Genomic DNA, 21,338 nt, shown 5'->3' with positions numbered 1-21,338 from the left:
AAATAATATCTTAAGGTGCTTCAACAATAGTCAGTGTCCCCCCCAAAAAAAATAAAATCCTTCGTGCAATGTTATAGCTAAAATGCGACTGTAAATATAATACAAACGCTCCATGGTGGAAAACCTGCAAATTTATAGAACCTAAATAACTAAACTGACAGCCTACAATCAATAGATTATAAATATTTAAATATTGTATAATTGACAAAAACACATAGCTCCGAATTTTGAGTTTAAAAAAACCCAACTAAATCTGAAACATATCTTTTTTTTCCCCCATATAAAAAATGGTCACATAGGTTTTATTGGCCATAATCACAGAATGCAAGTTATTTTTTTTTTTTAAAAAAAAAAAAAAAAGGTTATCGCCATATTGTCAGTGTATAATTAAACAGAAACAGAAATCTCCCCCAATTTAAAATTGTTTTTTTTTTGCTTTAGGTACAAATTTTTTAGCCACACTCCATCCAAAAAGTTTAAAAATTTGGTTAAAATGTTTAAAAAAAAAAAAAAAAAAACTAACAAACATTTAGTAGTCAGTCTTTAAAAATATAAGTGAATTCAACGTTTTTAGTTTTTTCTTTAAGAATCGCAGCAAGTGCAATACAAATAATTGAAAATACAAAATTCAAAAATTTCCAATAAATAAAAACAAAATATGGAGATATGAGCTTTCTTTATGGGATGCTATCTAATTTACTTTATAAAAACTATCCTTTAAAATTGGGTTGAATTGTGCTAACAAAACCAAAAAAAAAAAGCAAAAAAGCTATAACAACACTACAATCATATCTTAGCTTTCAACTACTAATAAATATGACTAAAAAAAACGGTGAAGGCCCCCCTCAAAACCGACAACTTTCATCTTCATAGGAGAAATCTGATGTTACAAAATCACAAATTGGTTAAAGTGCATAAACGCTAGTAGTGATGGTGAACGGGCGAAATTCGTGCACATGACAGCACAAAATTTGTCGTTGAATGTCTTTGGGGTTTGGAAATTTTTTTGAACAAATCAAAAGAAAAATATGTGATGAAGCAAAAACACACAAAGCGCGCACACACAAAGCGTTTTTCCATCGTCATCATCGTTTTTTGCCTTGTCTGTGACCACAAAGGCGATCTTACAAAGAGTTAAAGACAAAAAAAAAAAAAAAAAAAAACGGTACCAAGGAGGTCTTCTGTTGAAGATGGCAAGCGAGAGCCGTGTCGCCACTCGCGCATCTTCTGTGCTGAGGAGGGTTTGGCGAGGATTTATTCACGGTAGTTGCTTTACGTAATTTCCCGGGAAGGTCCCGAACAACTTGCTTCGACGAGACGTTCCTGTGTAAACAATTGAAGACGATAAAATGTCAGAAACGCACATGAATTTGATTGAAATTACAATTGTTTATACTGTATGACAAAGGCTAGCAGCTATTAGCATAATGAGGGCACCATTTTACTTGCAGGGCCATTGACTGTAAACTTATTTTATCACAACATGCTTCTCAAGCACACTGAATGCCACGCACTGTATTGTCAAGTGCCCCCCCACCCCCATTAAAAAAAAAAAAAAAAAAAAAAGCTTGATGGCGGCATACATTTGTAAAAATGTGAATTTTCACTTTCCTCTATACTTATGTATAATACGCACTATTTACGACTTTTTGGGATTATACACGAGAAATTATTGTAGATTCCTGCCAAGTGAATATTAATATTTTTAAGAACAATGAGTCATCTTGTAGGCGGCACAGTGTCTCAGCCGGTAAAGCCTTGGCCTCACAGTTCTGAGGACCCGGGTTAGATCCCGGCCCCGTCTGTGTGGAGTTTGCATGTTCTCCCCGTTCCTGCGTGGATTTTCTCCGGGCACTCTGGTTTCCTCCCACATCCCAAAAACATGCAACATTAATTGGACACTCTAAATTGCCCCTAGGTGTGATTGTGAGTACGGCCGTTTGTCTCCACGTGCCCTGCGATTGGCTGGCGACCAGTCCAGGGTGTACCCTGCCTCCTGCCCGTTGACAGCTGGGATAGGCTCCAGCACTCCCCGAGACCCTTGTGAGGATAAGCGACTAAGAAAATGGATGGCTGGATGGAGTCATCTCGTGGTTTTACTTACCGACAAACCATCCGTCGTCACACTTCTCCATCACGTCAACAACGTCGCCCTCCCTCAACTCCAGCTCATCTTCGTTCCGAGGGGAGTAGTTATACACAGCCTGGAAGCTGCACGGCAGGCAAAGCTCAAATGTTTACTAACCTTGACGGCATGACATTAGAATTACGCAAATACATTTTTATAATCGTGAAAACGTGACTTACGGATCTCCTCCACCGTGGAGAGCTTCTTGAACTAATCGCTGAAAAAGAAATAAAATGCATTAGAAAATCTGGATTGACATATGGTAACATAACGTAACAAAAGAGGAGCTCATTTTTACTTTGGACTTTAGAGGAATGTGTAATATTGCCCAAAAATATTTATAATATCATAAAAAAATAAATAGATTTCAAATAATTAATAGAAAAATATTCTATTGTTTTTTTCAACTTGATCATATATATATATATATATATATATATATATATATGAAAAATATTTTAAAGCAATGAACTTAGCAATAGATATTTTAATAATGGTGTAAAAATGTATCCAAAAGTCAACAATATTAGTTTATATTGGAAATATTTTTCCACCTAGGGCAATGCTGTAACTTATTGCGGAAAAAACATTTTTTTTAAAACAATTATAAAAACACTAACTAAAAAACAAACCAGGGATTGAAATATTTGGTTTGTAGTAATTAAATATGCAAAATTTCAGAATTAAAAACACGTTCATTAGTGTAATAAAATGCATTTAAAAAAAACTTGTGTGAAAATTCAGTATTAAAATAAACTATTTGACTAAAAAGAAAATTATGTCGGAAAAAAAATGTGCATTTTATATGAACTAATTTACCATTAAGTAACATAGTAAACATAGTAGCAGTAATAGGAGTAATGTAGTTGCAATAGTAGTGAAGCACTATTATATACAGTTTATTAGCAATATAAACAATGTTCTGAAGATTTTCTTCTATCCGAAAGAAATACCATTAAACTTTTATTAAAATGCAGCCGTGTACAGCAACTCTTTTGGCCCATAACTCTTCTGTACTTTGCACTGATTTGAGTATGCATGTTAGGACTAGCTGAATGGTGGCCACTTGAAAGCTTCCCCCTCACAAGAATCCCAACGAGCAGAGTTGACCAAGAGACAAAGACGTGTCCCCCTACCCTCCGACCTCTAGCGGGCCTCCGAGACAAGATGGGGCTACGAGGCGGCTTTCCACCCACGACTGGATCCTGCTCCGCGGGCATACAAAAATGGTCAAGATGTACGTTCTGGTTTCCATGGCAACCCACACCAAGCCGCTCGCAATCACGCCGAGCACACACAGGAAGCCAAACGCTGACATGCCGACAATCGCCAAAGACAATCACGATGCAACCAACATCTGTGCAAACTTTTTATGTTGAACCACAAAATCTTTTCCGTCTCTGGAGAGTTGGCAGGCATATCACATTTTATGAATTCATAACTACTATGATATGATATCACCACACTTGATGATGAACGTCATTACCGCAAAACATGCTGACTGCAGAGTCCACGTGGCATCTGTAAAGCTGAAGTTTACAGTGGGTAGTTTATGGAGAATCATTATAACAATGATCGGGAAAATCGTGATTAAAAAAATCATGACTACTAATTTACTATTTTTTTTTTAAATTAATGAACACTACTTCATTTTTCATTTAATGGGGTTTAAATAAACGTAGAGTTGGATATTAGTCAAATGTTTTTATACAAATAAAATTCTTTCCTGAATAAATTTGGTTATTTGTGGATTAAAAAAATGAGTAACATAATATTTTAAACAAACAATATAATTTCTTGTAAGAAAATATGTTTTACAAATAAATGCTGCTATTTGTATAAAATGTTATATAATATCATATGATTAGAAAACTGACCTTTTTGAATATAACCATTTAATATTATTGGAAAAACGCATCTGTACTAATAAAGGCCTCCCCAACTGAATTGTGTCCTTACACCATTATGAATATATTATAATTGTTTGTGTAAACTGATTAAAAATAATTTATTTAATTGTAGAAAAAATAATTTGACAAATTAAGGAATTTTAACCAACAAAGTAATATTTATTTTTATATGTAATAAAAAAATTATATCAAAAAATGCAAAGGCTACCTAGTGAACACTATCATTATGAATTATTATATACGTATCACAACATTTTTTTTTTTTTTAAACAATAAATTGGCAAAGTATATATGTACAAATGCCCGTTACTCTGCAGTTTAGTAGCCACTCTGTAAAGTCCATAGATTAAACAAGTCATCATTCCAAAACTGACTTGGAATTCACCCTCAGCACCTCCCTGACTCCAGTTTACCTTCACCTTGGGAGACCTACGGCCCGGATGAGGCTGGGGCACCCCGGGGGGAGAGCGGCGGGACGTGAGGAGCGGCGGGGATGGGGACGAGGGCGACGTGGCGGTGTGGGGGGGAGTCAGTGGCTCTGGCGAGTGGAGGGGGGAGAGGGAGGAAGAGGGCGAGACGGGAGGTGACGTCGAGAAGATGGGGAGAGGTGGTGGGCGGGGAGAGGCCCGGGGAGAGTTCAAGGTTTGGGGTGAGGATGGTGACGAGGGGCCGGTGGGAGGGGAGTGAGTGGGGGGACAGACGCCAGCCTAGTGGGGGCAATGACACACAACACTGAAAACAAGACTTCAACTGCATTTCAATAATGAATGAGTGGCCTCAGAATAGGATAGGGACAGAAACGTGTCGTTAAAAAAAAAATATGAAAATTTTAAAATTTATTATAGCTTACTAATCATTACAATATTTAGACCTTGTACATATTTTGAGACGTCTTACTATGCATCCTTATATCTAATTATTACAAATTGTCTACTTATTTAAGTGTATTATCATTGCTACTATTATTATTAGACTATACATTTAAAAATCTGATTACTTGGGTTGATTTTTTTCCATTTTTCAGTCATTGTTTATATACAGTATTTATATAATTACTACCTTTATTTGGGGGGAAAATGTAATATTACTGACATTTTATTACAATAAATCTATGATATAATTAATATATAAATATTGTATATCTATACATAAATCTATCTCTGTTATATGATATCTGCCTTATATGGCCTTACCTAACATAAGCATCTGATACTTTTTGCACTTAAGTAAATAAACACCCCTGAGTCGATATTTTAGGAGTATTACAATATTTTTTGCCTATAATAGTTACCAAATTATGTACACTACTTTGACGGTGGTCAACACACATTTCCGAGTAACAACTTCAAATGTTAAGTTCGCTGAAAATAAAAGTTAAGTCAAGAAATTATTAACATTTTCTTGAGAATGTTAAAATGACAAACTGCCACCTTTTCATTAAAATGCTTAAATTTCAAGAGTGCCGCAGAGTGAAGCCGCTGTTTGCATATGTCTAAATTTGTTATTAAAATGTAAAATTATATGTAGAAATATTTTCCTGCATGTCTCATTTATGGTAGCTTTTTAATACTTCAGGTCCAATACTGTGACCATTAATTGCTTTCAACACAAACAGCCGTGGTATTAAAATTCCCCTATACTCACACGTCGGTATTAAATCATTTTTTCCCGTCATAACTTTCGCGACAAACGTGTAACGTGAAGGAAATAGCCGTCGTAATTACTGTTGATGCTGTTAAAGTCTGTAGGTCTCGAGTTCTACTTGGTACCCTCACACTAAGGTTGGTAATGCAAAATAGTAGACATTATTTTAAAAAGTATACCTCAAAGGAATAACTTGGAATATTTGGTGGCAATGGGGATGTTTAAAAGAAAGCTCACACGTGCTCTACCTGTGTACTGAGTCTCCCTGTAAAAATCTCCTCCTCATCCTCTAAGACCACATCATCTTCTTCCTGAATGAATAACTCGATAAACGCCTTCCCTCGAGTTGACGGAGGCCTCTGAGAATCAACGAGGGACTCGCTCAGGACGTGGGCTGTGACACGCTTTGGCTCTGCCGGTTCAATTGCTCGGCGTTTCGCTTCAGGTTGAGAGTTCCAAAATCTGGCCGTAGTTATAGAGCACACCGGTGACCGGTCAGGGTCATCCAGAATAAGAGACAAGGGATCATCGTAAGGGTCTGCGACACAGAGCTGGACATCGATAGGGGTTGGTGAGGTCACGGGCTCCGACACCGCTTTTGACAACTTGCTCGGCTTCGTTGCACACGATTGGTCGACCAAGCTTCGACCGCGAGAATGTGCGAGTGGACCTAAAACACTGGACAGATACTCGGGCGAAGCAGGGAGAAGCTCGTCCAGAGATGGCGCGACATGACCGGGGTGCGGGGGCAACTTGGGCGTGGTCGAGAGGGTTCGAGCCGGCGGCGGGACATCCACAGTGAGGGAGAGCCACTCATGGGTGACCGCCCGCAGGTCGGACCTTGGCAGCAGGGAGGACGGGTGGTCGTGGGTGGGGCTGGGGGAAGGAGGTGGTAGACGGCAGAATGTCTCCATGAGGAGGAAGTGGAAAAGAGGGAAGAGAGTAAACAGAAGGGAACACAATGTCTATGTGCTGCAATGATGTTTTTTTTTTTAACTCTCATTTTTATAAAATGTGCACTATATATATTTATGTGTATGTATTATTATAATACTGGTGGATTCATGTGACAATAAATGCTCCTATTGTAATAGAGTGGAACCAGTGGAAGTTCGACTGCAATTCACGTTCATGGTATGGAAAGACATTTTTTTTGTGTGTGTATCAGAGATTTTTGTATGATTGTTTGTATTCTGATCAGAGGTTCATGCTGCCAATTCTGATACTGATGATCACTGGATTAGCTGTAAATTTTTCAAATGATTTATGTTGTGTATGATTGGCTGGCAACCAGTTCAGGGTGTTCCCCGCCTCCTGCCCGAAGATAGCTGATATAAGCTCCAGTGACCCTTGTGGGGATAAGTGCCTCCGAAAATGGATAGATGGCCTGGCTATATGATCTGACATGTTTCTATAGGTTTGCATTAAAGTTGCCACGTGGCTATGCGCTGTGAACTGGTACGCACACTAGATCTGGGTGATTATAGGAAAAAATAATCACGATTATTGATTATTCATATATTTGACAACTTTGTAGTTATTTTACTATGAAAGAACAACCAGCAAATAAATTAGTAACAAGTAAAATAATATATCAAAATAGAAAAACAAAAAGGGTTTAAAACGTTTGTAGTCAAACAATACAATCCTTCATTATTGTGGCCTTTAAATTTATGATTCTTTTTTTTGGGGAATCTAATTGACCGGAAAATGGGAAAAGTTTACTTTGGTTTTTAAACTGCTTAATGATCAACTGTTCCTGCTGTGCGTGCCTTCGCCTCTTAGGGGCAGTGTGGTGTGTTATATGTAAGACGCTACTTGTTTCCTGTAAACTAAAAATACAAAGGAGTTGAAGAAAGTCACATTATAATTTAAATGAACTTGTTTTTCACAAATTGAGTTCCCGTGAGTATTGTTCTTTCACAATTGACTTTATGTGTTACTATTGAGTTTGTGTGTGACTATTCAATATTTGACGGTAAATCCCTCTTGTGATCAAATGCCGATATAACCTAGCCCGTCATTTGGGTTTTCATTTAACTCTTAGCATAAGATGGCGACTTCCAAAACAATCTATTGTGTTTTGATATAAAATGAGGCCAATCTTTTTTTGTGGATTTACTTTAACTGGAGTGTGAATGAACAACACACTCCTATTTGGATCAATTGCCCAGCCTTGCGGAACACTACACACAAGGCTGAAGAGTATGAGCCACAGGTTATCAGTTTTTATGATTGACAATGAAAGGCAATGATAGACGAGCGCCGGTCATGTTTTCTACGGATATGAGCTGTTTGGAACACCACTGATTGATGGGAACCCAGTCCATGGCGTAATCTCCCTAAAAGTCAGCCGGGGGAAGACCCTTGTTAATTGGGATACTAAAAAGGACCAGGACCTGCATCAGAAAATAGTTGGACGGGTGATATCTTAGCGCATGAGGTAGCTCGATACATGATTGACTTCCAACCAACTGTGCACACCAATTTTTCCCCCCATATTAAAACGAGACTGATTTAGACTGAAGGACTCACGCAGAGTATTTATGCTTGTATTTAGTCTCCAAATTATACCTGTCAGATAGTGTATCAGAGTAACATAACCTATCTGTGTCTGAGGACCACACAACCGACACTTTGCCAAACACCACAGGTGCCGTTTATCACTGCAGCTCCCCGTAGATTTTTTACCTTAACTTCCACTTGGCCTACCTCCCAAATTGTAGGTGGAGAAACTCCGTGTTGGGGCAGGATTATGTAATTTGACCGCACTGCGATGTCATAGTCCTTCAAAAGTCACTCCACGTCATTTGGGGCAATAGGCAAGTCACAAAAGACTAGCTTGCTTGTGCAATTTCACTCGTGACATGTGAACAGGAAATTCCAGTAAAAGTAAGAAAGTAAAAGCAGACATGATTTCCCCCAACATTCCTGTTTAGATTTCAAATTGGGAGCTTTCACGGTTCCACTGTACGTGTCCCAACGGAGCCTCTCACCATTCCTGGTGTTGTGGTGACATTCCCTTACCTTCATGGGTGTGGAGCTGGGTGTCCTGCTGCTATGGTATCCGTGGGGGTCCACCTGGTGGAGGTGGTGGGCAGAAGTCTTGGAAGGCGAGCGCTTGAGCAGGTCCACATAAGCCACCGGAAAGATGCCCTGTTTGGTCGTGTCTGGGATCTTTCCCTCGTACCAGTTCTGGTCCACCTGCCGGATAACGATCACCCTCTCTCCCTGTACACAGACACAAACACTGACGGATTGACCGGTGCGCTATCCAAGGTGTATCCCACTTTTCTTCCCAAAAATCAGATGGGATATTCTCCAGGTCCCTCATTAACCTAATCAGGACAATCGGTATAGAAAACGGATGAATGGCATCAGGCGTAGAACCAGTCCTGAGTATCCCCCTCTTTTCTTGCCAAACGTCAACTGGGATGGAGTACTATTACCCACAGCTGTATTGAGGATAAGCAGTATTGAAAATGGATGAATGGGTCTTATCATGTCACATCAAAGTAGTTTTGAGGGGGAGGGTACCCAATTTTCTCACCCCCCCCCAAAAAAAATCATCTGGACCCAACATCAAGCCGTAAAGAAAATAGATCACAGGTGCCAAACTCAAGGCCCGAGGGCCAGATCTGGCCCACCGCATGATTTTATGTGGCCCGCGAAGCCAAATCTAGAGTGTCAATTTCCATGATACTTGTAAAAATATATACCAATATTTCCAATTGTCATATACCATAAATGTTAAAGTTGAGATATCACAAGCATTTTTGTGTTACCAAGCGTGAATAGTTGAAAAACACATTGCTCTTGATTTCTGATTCCAAAACTAGTTCAAAAATTGATGATGTAAATATGATGAGATGACAAAGTATTTTTGTCTCACAGTCATAATGGGACTCCGAGGGAAACCGCAACAACAATGTGGCCCGTGAGAAAAATGAGTTTGACACCCCTGAAATAGATGGTACAGTCCAGGGCCTACCCCACTTCTTTCGCCATAATACAGCTGGAATGAGCTTTGAGTTTCCCCACACGAGGTACCTTTCGGAGAGACAACTCCACGTTTGTGTCGGCGTTGAAGTTGTAGCGAGCCACCGCCTCTCCGATCTCTCTAACGTGGGCGGGCGGAGGCGGGCGGCTGGGCTGCGGCTTCTCCGATGACGCCATCTTCTAAAGACAAGGAATTAAAGCATGAATGCCATATCATACGACTCGTACAGTTTGTGATTTCTGCTCGCTGTACACCCACCTCTACGTAAGCTATGGGGAATATCCCTACCCGCCCTCGGTGCTCGCCTTCGTACCAGTTGTTGTCGATCTGCCTGACTATGTTCACCGCATCACCTTTCTTGAATGTCAACTCCCTGCAAGGCAGTTGGATTAGCATGGACCGTGGGGCTTTATTCATTGGAGACCGGGTGGCGTATGTACAGGAAAGGCAGCGTAAAAGCCATTCAGGTGTGATGGGGGGTGGGTGGGAAAATGCTAAGATAAAGACGTGTAAAGTTTGATGGGGCGAGCGGCCATTTGCTGACATGTCGGGGGTTAGGGCGTTCGTGCTTCAAACCGTACTCACTTAGCCGTCTGCGCTTTAAAGTCGTAAATGGCTCGGGCGGGCTGCTTCTGATGGAGGAGAGAGAAGAGAATAAGTTGTGTCATCTGTTTATGAAATACCTAGAATGGATAAAAACGGAGGGGGAGGGAAAAAAAAGCAGCGAGTATTACCAGCAATAAGCAGCAAAAATACAACCAATAATGCTAACAAAGGTGGTTGTTGTCATTTGGAGATTGCAATAGGTCCTACCTCTCGGTCAGGAGTGGCTCTTCGACTCTGGGGCGTGTGGCGACCGTCCATGGTGGAGTAACTCCTGGGCACATCCTGGTCTGTGATTGGTGAGAGACAAAACAGTACACACTGTTAGCACAGTTAGCACCGCAACGACGAAAAGGACAACGGTGGGCATGCTTATGAGATGGCTGATTATGTTGCTGCAACAGGTGCAGTACATACAGGAAAGGCATGAAACCTTGACATGAAAATGGGTGATTGAAATTCACAAAATATGACAGACACACTAAAAAAACGAAGGGGGGAAAAAATGATCAATGACTCTCCAAAACGACATTAGAAACAGATCAGCATGAATTGTACGACAACATTCTGCTTTATACAGTAAACCCCCATTAAAGGTATGGGCAAGCGTCCAAGCCATGGCATGACTAGCGAAAAATCACAAGTCATTGAGGCCCCCAAAATTAATACAGTGGTGCCTCGGTTCTCAAACACAATCCATTCCAGAAGGCCAGTTGAAAACCTAAATGTTTGAAAACCGAAGCGCATTTTCCCATTACAATGAATGGAAAAAGAAATTATGCGTTCCAAGCCTAAAAAATTTGGCTTTTTATAGCATTTTTTCCAGCTTTTCCTGATAATAAACTGCATAGTAGAAATACATGTATAGTTCAGACACTTTATATAATTAAATCATTTAAGAAATATATTTATTTTTTGCTTAAAATGCATGCTCTTTTGCCTGGCAGCTCCATCCTCAGCTCCCTTCCACCAGAAAGTAAGTAACATGTACAAAACAATGTAACCTGCAACTAGAGGTAGGGATAATGGAACAAAGAAAATAGCAATGCAAAACCACTGTTTCAAATGTCTTCGGTGGGGGTGACTCGCCCCTTTTTAACAAAGAAAATCTAATGTAGACTGTTTCTGCCGTCTTTTGAGCACCTTCATGAAGTGAAATCTTCATTCGAAAACCGATTTGTACGAAAACAGAGACGTTCGAAAACCGAGGTACCATTGTAATTTAAACATATGGTCAAGGCTCTCCATAACTCCCGCAAACAACCCAGACTCAACGTAGTGCCTCCCCTCACACAAAGATGTTAATCTTTCATTCGAGATGTATCACTTCAACATTCTTTTGTGACATCACTTACTACTTTCCTATTAGCTACGGGCTTGGAGCTATACTATGGATTGTTAAGTGCCGAAAAGAGGAAAAAAAGTTTTTCAGGAATAGCTGAGAAGAGGTTCCTCAGAGAAATGTGTGAATAGGCGGGGGTTTACTGTACACTGTAAATTCCCATGCATTTACATGCCTCCCAGTTATTGGGACTGGATGCTGTCGTAGCCTTTAACTTGACAATTTACACTGGAAACACGTCATGTAAACATGTTGGAAAATCACAATAACGTAACCAAAGTGATGAACAGGACAAAGAACACGATTACTGCATCATCTCCACCTGAATAAAAAACACCGTTCCCATTGCCATGCTCGTCCCCGTAATCATTACAGTTGGTGGTGTCCAAATGTCGCCCGAAACAGCCACTGACTGGCGATTGGAGCCGGGGCGACTGCAATTGCGGCGTGAGTGGCTCTCCCCCATGCGAGGCGTACCCATCCGGGCGGATCTCGTGCCAACACCCTCTCCTTCCTGGCAATGAAGAGCTTCTTTCGGGCACGCTAGGCAGCAGCTCTGAGAGTATTCTCCTCAGGATGCTGTCGTCGGGGGTCCTGGACCCTCTGTGGCCCCGCTCGGCTTGAATGTGCTCATAGATGTCTCTCAGGGCATTGTCCAGCGCTTCGTAGATAGCCTGCTTGGATTTTGGTCTGCTTCCGCGACTGCCCCCACCGCTGCTGCCCTTTTTCTTATGGAAAGGCACTGGGCTGACCAGGTAAGCCAGCTTGGACATGGACTGCTGGGACTCGTTCTGGACCTGGGAACGGCTGCGGCGACTCGGCACCGAAGGTCTCTGGGGGTCCTGGCGGGCCCGCTGTCTCTCGTGATGAAGCATGGTGGTGAAGCGGGTGTAAGAGGCCGGGCATCGACCCTTGCAAGAGCTAATGAGGTGTCGGTGCTGGTAGCCCTGGCTCTGGCCGACGCTCTGGTGACCAGGGTGGTGGTGGTGGTGATGGCGGAGGTGGTGGTGCAGCGTGGCAGAGCCGTAAAAGCTCTCCGAGGATGTCAGTGAGCAGTGGTCAAAGTCGCTCTCACTGCAAAATGAGGAGCCCTCCACTTGGATCAAGTCGCTGAGGTCTGAGGCGATGGCGTCCTGCTCGCTGTCAGAGTAGTCAGCTTGAGGCATTTGCGGGACGGGAGGAGCCAGATACGAAGCCCCGTGGTTGGGCTCCGGCCCCATGCGAGGCCGACCCTCCGGCGGGCTACGAGGTTTACGTGAGTGGTCCGTAGCTGGAGGTGGTGGTCTGTTGCCACTGTCGGGCTCCTCCAGTAAAGACTCGATTGAGAAACGACGTTTGGGATAACTAGGGGTGACGCCACCGCTGCTCGCTCGGGACGAAGAGCCGCCTGGCGTGGTGGTACCCGACGGCACCTCGCCGTCCCCCAAATTGGGCATGGATTTGGACTTCTCAATGAGACTTTCGTAGGTGGAGATGTGTTTGGGCACGGTGTCGCGTGGCACTTCCAAGCTGTAAGAGGGCACACAAGGGGAGAGGCGGTGCAGGTGCAGATGGGGCTGCTGCTCCAGCTCCAGGATGCGGGCGCGGACCGAACGGATCACCTCGGACGGGATCAAGTGGGCTCTGTCGATGTGGTGCATCTTGCGGTAAAGCTTGAGGAAGCTCGGGGAGTCGTGCGGCAGCCGACGGCGGAGGCGGGGCACAGAGCCAACGGACCCGTTGGAGTCCGAGCGGTTGCACAGCAACGAGCCAGCACTTTCCGAGCGGCAGGCACGTCGTCGGTTTGGACTGTCGCCCAGCAAGTCATCGCAGCTACGGGACCTGAGCTTGCTGCCGGGCGGTGCCAGTGGCGGACCCTCCTCAGAGGAGGGTCTCTGTGCCTCCTCCGGGCAACGGAGGGGCACGGGGGGCAGGGAGGAGTGTTGGCAAGAACCCGGAGAGGTCAAAGTGTTTGAATACATGACGCATGCGGCCCCACCTTTTTTTTTTTTTTTTTAAGACGTCCCACAAGAGAGCAGCGTGGTGGGAGAGAAGAAGAAGAAGCAGGAAAGCATATTAAGCAGTCGTACCAAGCAAGACAGGATAAGCGGAAGGAGGAAGGAGGGAAAGATTCCACAATTAAAAAAAAAAAAAAAATGGCAGTCATTCTAAGTTCATACCTTTACTGCGTGAGGGTGAGGCTGGTGAGGAGCGAACAACGGGCTTCTTGAGGGTACTGCCGGTGGACCAGCTGGAGTCTGGTGTTTTGGGTGACACTGGAACTCGGCTCGGGTATGACAAAGTGTTTGCCTGGGAACCGGCAGGCTCTGACTTCCTTCTCTTTCTGTAGTCACCGGCAGCACTGAAACACAACCGTTAGTAACGACAACTACTTCGCTACTGAATTAATGCATTCTGCATGCGCTAAGTAGTAGGACACATTTCACAGGCAGGATGGGAATATGGAAGCAGATGTGCAGTTGCAGAAAAAAAACTTAAGTCATAACATCCATGCTCTTGCCCTTGAGACTTTTCCGGTCATCCCTTAATGACAGACATGCCAACATGCTCCGCAATTTCCACGTTGCTCAGGGACAACATTTTTTTATCTTATTTTCAAGGTCATTGAGGCATGTGTTTGGGCCCCGTAAAATAAATCTACTACCGGCATATTGGAACAGAGCATCAATAAGGTTTTGCCTGTAAGGACCACCTACCAATTTCAGTCATGAAATTAGACTTTTGTGTTTTCTGATGAGACAAATTAAATGGCTACCGAATTTCACACAGCAAAGTGAAACTGCCTTTGGGTGTTGAATTTCTTTGTGATTTGGTAGCATTGGCTCATAAAGGTTTCATTATTTTAGAATGTTATAAACTTTACACCCGTACTCTGCCCACACGCAATGATGAAAACTCCACAATTATCACTTACTCGAAATGGGACAATATGCGTTCTTCAGTGGTTCTTTTGTAATACATATGTAGTTATAAAACGTGATTACTCAAAAAAATATTCCTTCAAACCGTATGATAGCACTGTACTTATATGTAATTTATTTTTTGATATAGGGTTAAATAAAATTGAATATTTTGTCAATAAAGACTTCCCAAGTATTTTTCGACATGGGTTTTTGAAACATTTTTTGCAGGTCTTTTCATGACAGAAGAGACAACGAAATTTTATGTTCGAAAGTCCAGGGGGCTGAATGTGTACGAAACAGTTGGTAAATATTGATATTTTCACACCACAGCATTGACTTCTTGGCATTGGCTTTTTGTGCCGATCTATAATGTCAAATGTGAACTTCCTATTGTCAAGGACGTGGCATATTCATCACATCCTATTTCTGCACACTAGGGAAAGTGTTAAAAATCAGGGGGAACAGAATGGGAGAAGGACAGGGGAAGGAAGGAGAGAGTCGGAGGGGTAAGGATAAGAGGTGAAGGGGCACATTTCAAAGGTTTATTCTGGTTCACAGAGCAAAGACGATGTAATGTTCATAGTAGTGAGTTATGTGATCAAATTAAGGCTGATATTAACAGCTCACACCAAAAGGGGAGCAATAACAAGGACAAGAGCGCAGCGCTCGGTCAGAGCATCGAACAGTGATGTTGACGAGATGGGGGGAGGGGCGAGCTGGTAGGGGACAAAAATAAAACAAACAAGGGGGTTTACCTCGGAGGTCTCTCTGGGGGCTTGTCGGCAGGAGCGACCAGCAGGGTTGCCTGGAAGACAGAAAAACATACAAAAAAAGGGGAAAAAAATGAGCCGGGTTGATGAGGGGGTGACAAAAGGTAAGAATGGATCCCGACAACACCGTTGACTGCACGCGCCTCTGGATGTGTCACATTGTAAAGGCTCCCCCTGCCCCCCAGGCGTAACGGAGATGATGGTTCCACGTGGGGCACCTGAGCAGAAACAAAGCACTGCTCGCAGTCTGTATGGCTGCGCTAAAGAATGAAGGTGAACTAGCAAAGGAGCTAAGATAAGGGTGGGGGTGGGGGGGTCAAATGCTGCCTCATAAAACTGGACCGGATCAACTGGAATAGACCTGAATAAAGGAAGTCTCATTCAAAACTGTAACAAACTGTCAATAAAGGCAACTCATGGTGTTTCACCATTTTTTTTTTTTTTTTTTTTTTACAGGAATACAAACAAACATACGTTGCGTTTTTGCCACATAAAACAATTAACTATTGTTCCTGCACATTACATCTGTGTCCAGTGCTCTCTTTATTCATGCATGCATCAATTTCTTAAAGTAGATGTGATCAGTCTGGAATGTTGATTCCATTTTTATGTCCTTTAGGTTATTTAATCATAACACTGCTGACGAGTGTAGCTGCTGTTCACATTCTCTTCAGTATATTTACAGTATAGTGCTTCAATTTAGATTCTGATACGCACTGGAATGTTGTGCGTCTATACCGCAGGAAGATTTTAACTGCAGACCCCACTGATGACCATTTCTGCTGCTGTTCAGATTAACTTCTATGTAAAAGTTTTTATATATTTCTGTCGACATTGACGTGATCAACATTGCTTTTTCTTTGTCTTTTGCAGCGCTAATTCCAGACGTGAGAAGTGACAAAAATTGATACTGGGTACAGAGACAAAGAGTCGCATCACCAAACACTTCATCAGTTCTTAAGATAAATTTTTATCTTTTGAAGTGTGGTTAACATCTTCAATATGCATTATATTTGCTCTAGGAAGATTGAAATGTCATTATGTGGTTTTCCCTTCACCATTGACATTCGTTTTGTAAGCCCCGTTCACATTGCATTGGTGCAACACTACATTAGTCACACACACATTTACCTCAATGCGCTGGCGAGCCGAGATGTCTGGATTATAATCCAGACGTTTTTTAGGAGGCTTGTTGAGCGGCAGGGATGAGTGTGGGAGGCAGGAGGAGGAAGTGTAGGAAGGTGAAGATGAGGTGAAGGAGGAGAAGCGGCAGTGGCATCATGGGGAGCGGGAGGGGGGGGGGATGAAAAAAAACATGAAAAAGAGTGGACAGCCGTTAGAGAAATTGGACATTTACCAATGAATTAAAATGTAAATCACACATGCTCATACACACCATATGGTCACTTCCTTAGGTACAGATAAGAAACCCAATGAAATACAATACCAGAAGTGGATGACAAGTTATGCTTTTACATAAGGTAATAATTCGCACTTTTGAGTGATCGTCAAAAGTCGTCTTACGTTGCTAAACAGAGTAACTAAAATACTAGAAACAGCTTTCATTGCTGTAGTACAACCACCACATGTACATAAATTAAGGCTTTAAATGATACTCATTCAAATACATATACATTAAAAATACTATTGCTACAACTAATTTTTACAATAACATCCATGCACTGTATTTGTGTGGGTGGTATCTAATGTCACATGTTTTGGTAAACAGGTGGTGTTTCAGGGTGGAAAAAAAATTACATAACACAATACCATTATTGTTAAAAAAAACATTTTTTTAATTCTTAAAAATTAATGATTTGCTAATGTTGAAAGCTTTGGTGAACAATTTTTTGGAAGGATTTGGTAACAATGCTCATTACGTTACACACGTGCATATACATGCATATACAGTGTATATATATATATATATATATATATATAGTTTGAAGAAGAGTTGCAAATTATGTGTTGTTTTTATTTAGCGCGTGTTAAACAGAATCCCAACTTCATTGTAATTGGCTTTGTATTTAAAATGTACCTTATATTAGTGTATGGTACCATACATGCAATATACTTTTAATTACATCTAATTTGGACCTTTTCATTCATCTCTGATTGGGTGCTAGGGAATAACAAGGTTTGTCTGCCTTTTTTCTGTACATTTGATGTCATCGAAGGAACCTTATCCTTTCAAGTGGAATTATTATCAGGGTAAAGGCAGGTATTGTATTAGATGCATCTAATGAAGTAACCAGCAAGTCCATGCAAAAACACACGCACACACACATCATGCAATGTGAGATCTATAAGAAAAAAAAAAAAAAAAAAGGCTGCGTCAAACTCTGCAATATTACTCCCTAAACAGTACTACTTATTACATCCAGCAGAGGGTGCAGAAGCCATAATGCTCATCTTTATACTGCCTTCTAATTAGATCTAACATGACGCAAAGGAATCAGAATAAGTGAATGCAACCAACTGCTTAGAACTGTTTTTTTTTGGCGCTTGTGTGTGCAGTGGAACCTCCAAAGTTGAATCCCGCTAAACCGCAGAAAAATTGTCACATTCTGTATCTGTACACGCACATAATAGTGATGGTGGTGGTGGGAGCTTTTGACACAGTCACCATCTCGCCTTTCATAAATCCCGCCATTAATTCTCAATGCCTTATAAACAACAAAAGTTTGGTAAAAGGCATTTTTTCATCTGCAATGTCAAAGGGGCTTGTGACCAAAGACTATGTAAATTTCAATTATTTGTAATGGAAATGTTTTTTTCTTCAACTGCACATCCCTGCCCTGGCTTTCTGGTGTTCCCTTTCACAGTCGCTGTTCCGACTCTCATAGTATCATAGTCATATTGCTGGGTTGTCTTTCTTGTCCTGATTCCACACCTGTCACACAAACACCACCCCAGTAAAAAGCAAGTTTTGACTGGCAGTGTAAGAGGGGCTACTGAGTATAGACCACATTCTTTCCATTATTCTGAGGCAGTCTCTTCACCCAGAACAGCAAAAGCATGGAAAATGCCAAGAAAAAAAAAAAACAGCGCTGAGTGTGAAGTAAAACGGACTCTGGAAAGGATTGTATTCCATTTCACATGGTCTCTGTCCCACCTGATATTAACTCAGAAATCGGGTGGGAACTGACAGTTTGACTTTGTCATCCCTCCGTTTTATGTCAGTGCCTATCACACGTAACGACAGCTGATAAAAGGCCATTTTGAGGCAGTATGTAAGGCCTTATTCTGGTATAACTCCTAATCAACTTTTGAGGTCCCACTGTTTATGGTTTATGTACATAAAAGTCCTAAATAAAAATGACAGGTTTGAGTATGACTATATCAATACTGGCTTGCCAACAAACTAAAAAACAGCAAATTAGATCCAGAAAAGAAAGTACGTATGTTGGTGGGGTACAGAGGAGTCACAGCACCCAACAAACTACTACATCATGCCAACATAAAATAGCTAACCCCACCTTGTCTACTAGTGCACACATACACACACACACAGACAGACACACACACACATACTATATATACACATTGTAAACAAAACCATAAGGTTGGTGTGGAGAAAAAGTGAGTGCCAAGTCCTAGAAGTTGAGCATGGGCTCAAGAGTAGCTAGGCCTACAGCTAACTTACCGGTCGGCCAAACTCCAGCTCGGAAAAGAATTTATACCAAGGCTCGTTCTCTAAATCTACGTCATCATAGGTCTGGAAAAAGAATGTGACAGTGGGAAGAGAGACAAAGAAGAAGAAGAAGAAAGTATGTAGAGAAATGACATAAATATGGAGTGTGGAGGTGGATGTGGACCATGGGTGAAGATTTGGAGATCAAAAGAAAAAAAAAAAAACGATTTAAAAAAAAAAAAAAAAAGTTTACTAAGTACAGTTAAACCTTCCTGGACCAAATGAAATTTTGCAGAGAGAAAAATTTGATACTTTCAGAAAATGATACTCTGGACTTAAAATTTTCGATTATATTAAACCTGTTGCAAATTTGCAACCCCTGCCCGGAAAGGTGGTGGAAGTTGAAACTCAAACAGTTTGGTGGTCAAAAGACCTGGAATTCAACCCAAAATTAAGCAGACCTTGGAACTCGAATCGTTTAAGGTTGAAAGGACTTGGAATTCGAGCAAAACCTCCTACAATTTCAGAGCTCTAAAGGGCAGGTGCTCAAGACTTGACGGGAATCTCAAAAATGTAGTTACTAAAAATTGTCTATCCCAGCTATCTTCGACCAAGAGACGGGGTACACCCTGAACTGGTTGCCAGCCAATCGCAGGGCACATAGAGACAAACAACAGTCGCACTGACAAACACACCTATGGGCAATTTAGAGTTTCCAATCAATGCATGTTTTTGGGATGTAGGAGGAAACCAGAGTGCCCGGAGGAAACCCACCCAGGCACAGGGAGAACATGCAAACTCCACACAGGTGGGGCTGGGATTCGAACCCTGGTCCTCAGAACCGTGAGGTTAACGCTCTAACCAATTGTTCGACTGTGCCGCCCATAAATATCTTAATTAAATATAAAAAAAATACTCACAGGTCTTTCATGCTCTAAAATGGAAGACTTCCCCGGCTCATACTCAAAAATACTCCTTGGCTCAGCGCGGTACTTTCTTGTGTCCACTTTCCTGTCGGGAGGACCCCATTCATTCCTATAGAGAAGAACCATTAGGCCCCACTAAAAAAGTCAAAATTCACGTGAGAGGTAAACACTCGCTCACATATCTGGTGTTTCATGGTCACTGTCTCTGGCCCTGAGCTGGAGCAGAGAGGGCGGCAGTGGCGGCGGTGGAGGAGGCACGGGTGACGGCGAAGGAGAGGGATTGCGGGCGGCCAGGCGCTGCCCGCTGTTGTCCGACAGGCTCTTTGCGAGCGGCCTGTAGGTGTGCGTACGTGGGGGCGGGTGGGCCAGTGTGGCGCTGGGTGGCACACTGTAGTCATCTGTTAAAAGATACAACATTATATTAAGACTAAGTGGCTTATTTTTAGGATTCATTGATCAAATCGTAGCTCACCGTTGTTCACGATAGCATATGTTGCGCTGTAAGTGTCCGAATAGTCGTCATCTGAAAGGTAACGTGCATATTAGTCCGTGTCTAAATACAGAAGAAACACATGACTGGAGACGACCACCGGTGGGGGTTTCTGGCATGTGTATTACTGTAGATGAGTCAGCACGACATGACATGGCTCAAGGGTGGCAACGTGTGCACCCCCCCCAAAAAAAAGTCAACCGAAAAATGTTTTTCATACAAAATATGCCTCCAAAGTCAAATCCAAATCCCAAAGTTGAAAAATCACACAAAAAAAAACTCACAATATCTCGTAACTAACTTCCGAAAAAGACGACAAACTATTGATGACGCAATTTCCAAAATAGAAATGATTAAAGCTCCTGAGTTTTTAATCTCAATATTTGGCAGACGTACAAGTTAGCCTTTGCTTTGCTTTTTCCGCTACAAGTTAGAAAAAAGAAAAATCCTCACTTTATTTGTCCAGTGCTGTGCTCTGGCCATGACATTCCCCTACTGGTCTCGCTATATTTAGTATTGTATGCCATCCAAAATCCACGCCTCCCCCCTAACCACACACACTTCCATGCCTTGATCAGCCAGCTGTGGAGCTTTAAACTTTTCCCACGTTTCCACTTTTTCAGAGGAAAAAAAAAAACGATAAAAGTGAACATTTGACTTCTTGCTTTGGAGGTCAAGAGCACCCCGCTGAGGCATCTTGCTTGTCATTTTACATCAGGATGAACACAAACACACAATTACGCAACAGTTGTGCATTTGTATTTGTAGCCCGAGCTGTAGAGAACAAAAAAGGCCCTATGCATACATTTGCAGTCAATCCCTCTAAATTGGGGCACTTGTCCCATGAGCAATTGTGTCTTATTAGAGAGTCTTCTCCGCTAGACTAATGAGTTCTGGCTAGGGGCACGAGGGTGGGGGGAACACTTTGCGGGGTGGGCAGTGTTAACAAAAATATTCACCACACAAAGAACGGGAGCTTCCTGAGGGT

General features: G+C 42.0%; 1 protein-coding gene across 1 annotated transcript in view; it reads right to left on the bottom strand.

Moving 5' to 3' along the window:
* Positions 1–503: 503 nt before the first annotated feature.
* The window catches only part of sorbs2a (sorbin and SH3 domain containing 2a), a 76,280-nt gene continuing 55,445 nt past the window's right edge, over positions 504–21,338 (bottom strand). Inside the window, exons 12-30 of the mRNA XM_061828902.1 lie at positions 20,333–20,383; positions 20,039–20,258; positions 19,855–19,969; positions 18,947–19,018; positions 16,432–16,488; positions 15,286–15,335; positions 13,787–13,968; positions 11,950–13,605; positions 10,496–10,575; positions 10,268–10,365; positions 9,941–10,055; positions 9,733–9,861; positions 8,710–8,913; positions 5,931–6,590; positions 4,452–4,745; positions 3,265–3,333; positions 2,308–2,345; positions 2,105–2,211; positions 504–1,323 (exon numbers count right to left, since the gene is read on the bottom strand). Of these exons, the coding sequence (XP_061684886.1) occupies positions 1,259–1,323; positions 2,105–2,211; positions 2,308–2,345; positions 3,265–3,333; positions 4,452–4,745; positions 5,931–6,590; positions 8,710–8,913; positions 9,733–9,861; positions 9,941–10,055; positions 10,268–10,365; positions 10,496–10,575; positions 11,950–13,605; positions 13,787–13,968; positions 15,286–15,335; positions 16,432–16,488; positions 18,947–19,018; positions 19,855–19,969; positions 20,039–20,258; positions 20,333–20,383 (4,262 nt within the window). The 3' untranslated portion in view covers positions 504–1,258. The remainder of the gene's footprint in view (positions 1,324–2,104; positions 2,212–2,307; positions 2,346–3,264; positions 3,334–4,451; positions 4,746–5,930; positions 6,591–8,709; positions 8,914–9,732; positions 9,862–9,940; positions 10,056–10,267; positions 10,366–10,495; positions 10,576–11,949; positions 13,606–13,786; positions 13,969–15,285; positions 15,336–16,431; positions 16,489–18,946; positions 19,019–19,854; positions 19,970–20,038; positions 20,259–20,332; positions 20,384–21,338) is intronic.

The sequence above is a fragment of the Syngnathoides biaculeatus genome, chromosome 9 (assembly GCF_019802595.1).
Source record: "Syngnathoides biaculeatus isolate LvHL_M chromosome 9, ASM1980259v1, whole genome shotgun sequence".
NCBI lineage: Eukaryota > Metazoa > Chordata > Actinopteri > Syngnathiformes > Syngnathidae > Syngnathoides > Syngnathoides biaculeatus.
The sequence above is the reverse complement of the archived record's forward strand: the minus strand, read 5'-3'. Positions and strand labels throughout refer to the sequence as shown.